The 6,926-nt window shown below is 48.5% G+C and overlaps 1 protein-coding gene and 1 non-coding gene across 2 annotated transcripts in view; one reads left to right on the top strand and one right to left on the bottom strand.

Moving 5' to 3' along the window:
• The window catches only part of NARF (nuclear prelamin A recognition factor), a 19,522-nt gene extending 19,251 nt beyond the window's left edge, over positions 1 to 271 (top strand). The window contains exon 11 of the mRNA XM_007462287.1: positions 30 to 271. Coding sequence (XP_007462349.1) covers positions 30 to 271 — 242 coding nt within the window. The remainder of the gene's footprint in view (positions 1 to 29) is intronic.
• Positions 272 to 4,539: 4,268 nt separating this feature from the next.
• Positions 4,540 to 4,611, bottom strand: TRNAM-CAU (transfer RNA methionine (anticodon CAU)). Its single transcript has one exon. It is a non-coding gene; the product is annotated as a tRNA-Met (tRNA).
• Between the last annotated feature and the right edge of the window lie 2,315 nt (positions 4,612 to 6,926).

Below are 6,926 nucleotides of genomic sequence, written 5' to 3'. Positions count from 1 at the left end.
GAAAGAGTAAGCTCCCTTTTGTTTTTCAGGGTGCCTTAACGGCAGAGGCCAAGCCCAGACCGAGGATGGGTGTGTGGACAAGGCCCTGCTGCAGAAGATGAAAGGCATCTACACTGACATCCCCGTGCGGCTCCCGGAGACCAGTTCCCATGTGCAGGAGCTGTACCAGGAGTGGCTGGATGGCACCGACTCCCCCAGAGTCCAGGAAGCCCTGCATACTGCGTACCAGGGCCCAGGGCATCCTGCTAACAGCCGAGACATCAAGTGGTGAAGGTCGAGGAGGCTGGGAGGCAGGCCTGTCTGCTGCCTGAGGATGGAGGAGCTGCCACGTGTGGGTATCAGAGACACTGGAAGAAAACAGCTCAGCTTTTCTCTTACTACTTTGGTTTTTCAGAATTCTTTGCTACCCCCATTTGTCAGCAGCCCCCTCCCTCAGTTCGATGAGGTGCTATCTTCGTAATACGTATGTGATTGGAATATTTTAACTTAAGAGAAGGGTGCCCCAATTTGAGTTTCCTTTAAGACTGAAAAATCCCAAAGAACAAGAATGGAGTCAGAGTACTGTCTTCTGGGCTTAGTGAAAATCCAGAAAGTGTCCTGTGAACGGCTAAGACCCCAGAAGTTCTGATTCACATGCCTCAGAGAGATTTGATGTGGAAATGACAGGAAGCGGGCAGGCTGTGGGGGTCTATGGTCTGCCCAGTTGGCTCCTATTTTTATCCACTTATTTTATTCTTAAAGATGTTTTTGCCAGAATGTGAATAAACTGCATCCTTTAGGAATCAGGGGGCTCATAAATATGAATCTGGATTTTCAGCTTTTCTGGAGAAAAAGTTCTGGCAACAGTGGGCCATGTTCCTCACTGCTGTGGTGTCCAGAGTGCAGTTACAGCCGTCTCCTGGGACCAGACCCTCTAACTGTGGCCCTGCAGGCTCTGGCAACTTATGTCCCAAATTCACGCTTTCACATTCAGTCTTTAAGTGAACTCACCTTGAGGCAGAGGGAGGCCTGCGAAGGGTGATGGGTGTTACAGATGGAAGGATGGAGAGGCAGCTGCCCTGCTCAGGCTAGGCTGTGTGGTCGGCAGTCAGCCTCCTCCATCCTTCCCTGGGTGGGGTCAGGCAGGTGACGGCCCTTCTGACCCTGAACTTGGGTGAGGCAGCTTCCTGATGGTCCAGCCTCTCCTCATTCTCCTCCCCGGTGTCCTTACCACACACCGTGGGCCTGGCTCGTCCACGAGGCTCGGTGAAGCCTCCGTGGCTCCTGACGGGACTCCCCCACCTGGCATGTAGTGCTCATGTGAGCTCACCTTAAAGAAAGGTGGAAGAGAGCAGTTTACCCACAAACAAAGGGCTAGCAAAGAATTGGAAATTATGGAATCATGGAACTCCATGTCAGGGCTCATCCTGTGAAACAAAGACGTCTGTGGATAGGCCTCCAGTTGGTTGTTCAAAGCACTTGAATTTTGTTATCGTGGGTGGCGACGTTCTTGGATCCCTCAGTGCTGTAAAGCCTGAGCTGTTAGATTTCCTTCATCTACTCTATGTTGTATTGTACCTGTATACCTATCTGGGTTGACAACTGGATATAATGTGTGAAATTGTATATTTTTTGCTTTCAGCCTGTATACAATTGAGTTTCTGTCCTCTACAGTAACTGATTATGGAATAAACACTTGAAGAGTGTCTGAGTGTGGAGAGAGCGTGAACCAGATGCTGACTCCCCAGCCAGGGGCCTGCGTGTGCCCTCCCTCACCAGCCCCACCCAGGCAACTCCCTCGTGCTTTGGGAGCCAGCACCACCCTGGAGCAGGGGAGCATCTTTGCCCGAAGCCCTCCGTGGGCCAGGGATGCCGGGAGTCCAGTGGGGCTGCTCTTCTTGCTTCGAAAGCCACCTCTTCCAGCTACAACAAAAACACCCCCCGCAGGCTGGGGGACGGGGCGTTCGCACATGCGGAGTCAGGTCCTACCCACAGCTGACCTTTGGTTACAGCCTCATGAGAGGAAAGTGGAATGAGGATTGGTTTTACTTCATTATAACTCAAGTGATATGAGCAGTCACAGTGAGGGGTGGCGCCATGATCGGGCAGGGGGTGTCTGCTAGTGAGCAGTGCTATCCTGGGATGAGGAGGGGAACAGAATAGGTCCAGATTCATGTCACACCCAGCAGCTGCCCTACAGGAGTGCTGTTGTCTGAATCCTGGTGCCACCGATACCTCCAGTGGTCCGTGATCATGTCCTGTAGGTGTGTGTATGTCGGTCATCCTGGTGAATAGCTGTTCTCTAGTGCCCTTGCTCTGGACCATATCCAAGCCCAGATTTCTCAATTCCATTTCCTCCAGGCCTGTCAGCTTGTCCAGTTGCAGCCACTGTAGATACTGGTGCTTCCTCCTCAGCTTTGCTGGAGTAAGGATTGGAGTTCATGCACCGCCCACACATCAGTTTGATGCTGGCCTAGGGTGTGAGGCAAGGGCACTGCCTGTTATAGGCTCTTAAGTTCTGCCACTGACTTAAAGGGAAGCCCAAGCCTGGCTTTTTAACTGAGAAAAAGTGTCTTCTTTTCCGTGTCCCTGTAAAAAATGTTCCACGTTAGTTTTACATGGATGTTTCCAAAAGCTTGATGAAAGAACTCAAGCACAGCGTTCTAAGAGTGAAGGGTAGTTACATTCAATGAGTCATGCAAATAGTGAATTGTATGAGACATAAAGCCCTAGCATTTCTAAGGCTACATTGAAGCTGCCAAAAGCCTAGATTTCTTCAAGGGAAAACTGTCTTTCTTACCGTCTCCTTGTAAAGACTTCCTCTTAAATTAAATCTATAGGGCTTCCCTGGTGGCGCAGTGGTTGAGAGTCCGCCTGCTGATGCAGGGGACACGGGTTCGTGCCCCGGTCCGGGAGGATCCCGCATGCCGCGGAGTGGTTGGGCCTGTGAGCCGTGGCCGCTGCCTGCATGTCCGGAGCCTGTGCTCTGCAACGGGAGAGGCCACAACAGTAAGAGGCCCACGTATAGCCCGCGGAGTGGTTGGGCCTGTGAGCCGTGGCCGCTGCCTGCATGTCCGGAGCCTGTGCTCTGCAATGGGAGAGGCCACAACAGTAAGAGGCCCACGTATAGCAAAAAAAAAAAAAAAAATTAAATTTATATAGACTTTTCTTACAAGCTTCATGAAAACTTTTAGGCACAATGTTCTTTGAGTGAAAGGTAATTATTTTCAAGCCGTACGTTTTAAAGACAAGGAGAGCAGGTATCGGAACAGAAGCCTGATTTTTAAATTGAAATCAAATTGCACGTATACATGCACGTGTGCACACATGTATATGTGTACGTGCACCTGTGTGCATATATACACATGCATAACTGTGCACATACCCATGCATACACACAGGACATATGCATGCACACATACATACAGGTGTGTGTGTATGTGCATGTGTACACATACGCTGACGTGTGTACATATGTGTGTGCGCATACACATATACATGCACGCGCACATATGTGTACACAGACATGCACATGTAAGCATATAAGCACATATACATGTATACACATACACACATAAGCATATACTTGGGCACACGACCTATGAACTACTGGTATCAATGAGAAGAGCAGGTGCACTTTTGGGCAGTGTCACTCTCAAGAGCCTTTCCTATGACAGTAGCCGCTCAGGGGCCCAATGGGCAGTACCTGAATGGACCCTTTTCTGCATTTGCATGAAGAGTAAACAGTCCGCACTGAAAGCTCATAAGTGGAGAAGATTAAGTAACTGTCTGTCCTGACATGGGATTCTAGAGGTTAAATATGCATGATGGGACATCTCGGAACTAGCGTATGAGCCCCTTTGGTCTCCTTTTTTAATTTTATTTTTTATTTTAATTTTTTTTGTCTGCGCTGTGCGGCTTGTGGGATCCTAGTTCCCTGACCAAAGAATCAAACCAGGGCTCTCGCCAGTGAAAGCTTGCAGTCCCAACCACTGGACCGCCAGGGAATTCCCCTAGTCTCCTTTTTTTAAAGCCAAACTGGGGGGCAGGATGGGAGGAAGGACATTAAAAAGAACACAGAGATCAGGAAATCCCTAACGTGGCTCCCTCTGGGGTGGGAGGGAGGGGAACATTGGTGATCAGGTGGACTGCCAGGGTCTCAGAGTTACCACCTATCCTGTGCCAGACTATGTCCCTGTGTTCCACTGCTCGGGACACAAGAGAGGGAGACAAAATGATCCCAGGCAAAGCAGGTTCTACCGAGATTTGAACTTGAATCTCTGGATTCAAAGTCCAGAGAGCTAACCATTATGCCTTAGAACCATATGCCACTGTGCCCCTTTGCTGGCCACCCTTGGTCTAAGTGCGCCTGGGAAGGGACAAAAAGTGTCCACAGGTCCCACTGAGATTTCAACTCAGAACCCTGGACTCAGAGTCCAGGGTGCTAACCGTTACATCATAGAACTAGCTGCCACCCCTAGACACCAGGGTCCACAGGCGGACATTGCCCCACAGCTGGGGACCCGAAAGCCAGATATAGCAGGCAAAAATGTAAGCTCATAGCAGAGGATGGTTTCGATCCATCGACCTCTGGGTTATGGGCCCAGCACGCTCCCGCTGCGCCACTCTGCTGCAATGTCATTCTTGCTGAGCCTGCCTGTAACAAGCCCTACAGCCTCCCTGGGGTTCAGCCCAGAAGACAAAAGAAGAGGGGGGAGGGCGTCTCCTGCAAGTGCCCTTTGAAGAATAATGTGGATTTTTGCTCTCCCTCCCTCAACAACTTACCCAGAGAAATCTCTGAATTCACGTCCTTTTCTGCTGTTTAAAAAAAGTCAAGAAACACAACCTTCAGCCCAGTGTGTCTTTGGACAATGATGGCAGGTTCTGTATTGCAGCGATGCTGGTTGGATTTCGGTAAAGAACAAAAGCAACGTTTCTCCCCATCATTTGAAAAAGACTCCTAATTTGTCCCAATTATCAATAAACTATCCTTTTAATTCGGCTTCTTCTCTTGACCTACTTCTTCCCCATGGCCAAGGAAGCTGTTTTTTCCATACAAAACTGCTTAAAATTAAAGTGTTATGAAATCTTGCTGTTCAGCTTTATAATTTGAAGAAAAACATTAAAAATAACTTTGCATTTCAAAGAGGTAGAAACTATTCCCCCAAGAACATTCTGGAAATAAATCCTTTGGGGGGAAAACATCGCTGAATTTGTGCTGAACCTTTTCATGTAAAAAGTGTCCATGAAACTTGCCGTTGCAGATAGTAGGGTGTCTCCTCTCTCAAGCCAACAGAATCATCAGGAAAAAGGAAGAAAGAGACGGAAACTGCTGGAGTTCTATGGCCAGACTATGAACACCAGGACATTCAAAGGACATGGAACTATTTCTCTTTTTTTTTTAACTTTTTACTTTATATTGGAGTATAGTTGATTAACAATGTTGTGATAGTTTCAGGTGTACAACAAAGTGATTCAGTTATACATATACATGTATCTATAATTTTTTCAAATTCTTTTCCTATTTAGGTTGTTACATAATATTGAGCAGAGTTCCCTGTGCTATACAGTAGGTCCTTGTTGGTTATCCATTTTAAACATAGCAGTGTGTACATGTCAGTCCCCAACTCCCTAACTATCCCTCCCCACCACCCTTCCCCCACTGGTAACCATCAGTTCATTCTCTGTTTCTGTTTTATAAATAAGTTCGTTTGTATCATTTTTCTTAGCTTCTGCGATATCTGTCTTTATCTGTCTGACTTACTTCACTCGGTATGACAATCTCTAGGGTCCATCCATGTTGCTGCAAATGAGATTATTTCATTCTTTTTAATGGCTGAGCAATATTCCATTGTACATATGTACCACATCTTCTTTACGCACTCATCTGTTGATGCACATTTAGGTTGCTTCCATTTCTTGACTATTGTAAACACTGCCGCAATGAACATTGGGGTGCATGGAACTATTTCTACAAGCAGGGTTAAATGAAGCCATAGGCACGGTATGCAGTCCAACACTGGCCACAGTGCTGAGCCGTCAGAATCCCAAAGCCTGGAAGCTGGAGTTCCTGGACCCAGTGAGAACAGGAGCTGTGGCCTTCCTCCCTAGCAGGTTGTGGACCTTCAGCTAGGCAGGGAAGAACTGAGGAATACCCAGGCCTTCTCCCCCCTCCCCCGACCTCTAATCTCCTTACCAGTGCCACTCATTGGCTGCAGCCACTCAGCTCTCTTGCCCTCCAGCTTCCTGTTGGTCTTAGAGAAGAGGAAGGTAGTGGTGGATCTAGAGGGGAAGCAGAAGACGCCCAGAACTGCAGAACACAACTAGAATCCAGACGTACAACCACATTACCAAGGGCTTTGAAGGGAGAGTGAAGATGAGGGAGGAACTTTAGCAAAGCTACCGGGCAGGGACTTCTGCAACTTTAGTGACACATCCAGCACAAGGGGCACAAGGGGCAGCCCCTGGCTCAGAATATCAAAACAGACCGGCAGTTGCCTTGGGGGATAAGGCTCCCTGGAATGCACCCACAGGGCTATACTGTGAGCCTGAATCTCCACCACCCGGGTCTAGGATATTGTCTGAGTCTGATAAATCTAGCCATATAGGTACACTGTGAGGCAAAATGGTGGCCACTGGAAGAAGACAGGGGGAAGCTCTCTGGGCAGCACATCTCATCAGTGCCTCAGGCAGGGCCTGAACAAAACCACATTGGAGGGTTGGGGGTCAAAGAGCTTTGCCAGTGAGGTGTGGGGATGGACTTTTCCGAACGGGTCCAGAATTTGAGATTCATATTCCACACAAAAGCTCTTCCAAAGGTCTCTACTGTGGGAAAGGCTGAACCAGGTGGCCTAGGTAATCTGCAGATTAACTGTCAGACTCTTTCTTCAGCCATCCTAGTGATGCTTGCTTAACCGTCGGACCGAATTGGCCGTGTGGACAGGGAA

This window comes from Lipotes vexillifer, unplaced genomic scaffold (assembly GCF_000442215.2).
Source record: "Lipotes vexillifer unplaced genomic scaffold, Lipotes_vexillifer_v1.1 scaffold1691, whole genome shotgun sequence".
In the NCBI taxonomy this organism is placed as follows: Eukaryota; Metazoa; Chordata; class Mammalia; order Artiodactyla; family Lipotidae; genus Lipotes; species Lipotes vexillifer.
Note: the sequence above shows the minus strand (reverse complement) of the source record. Positions and strands in the feature narration are given on the sequence as shown.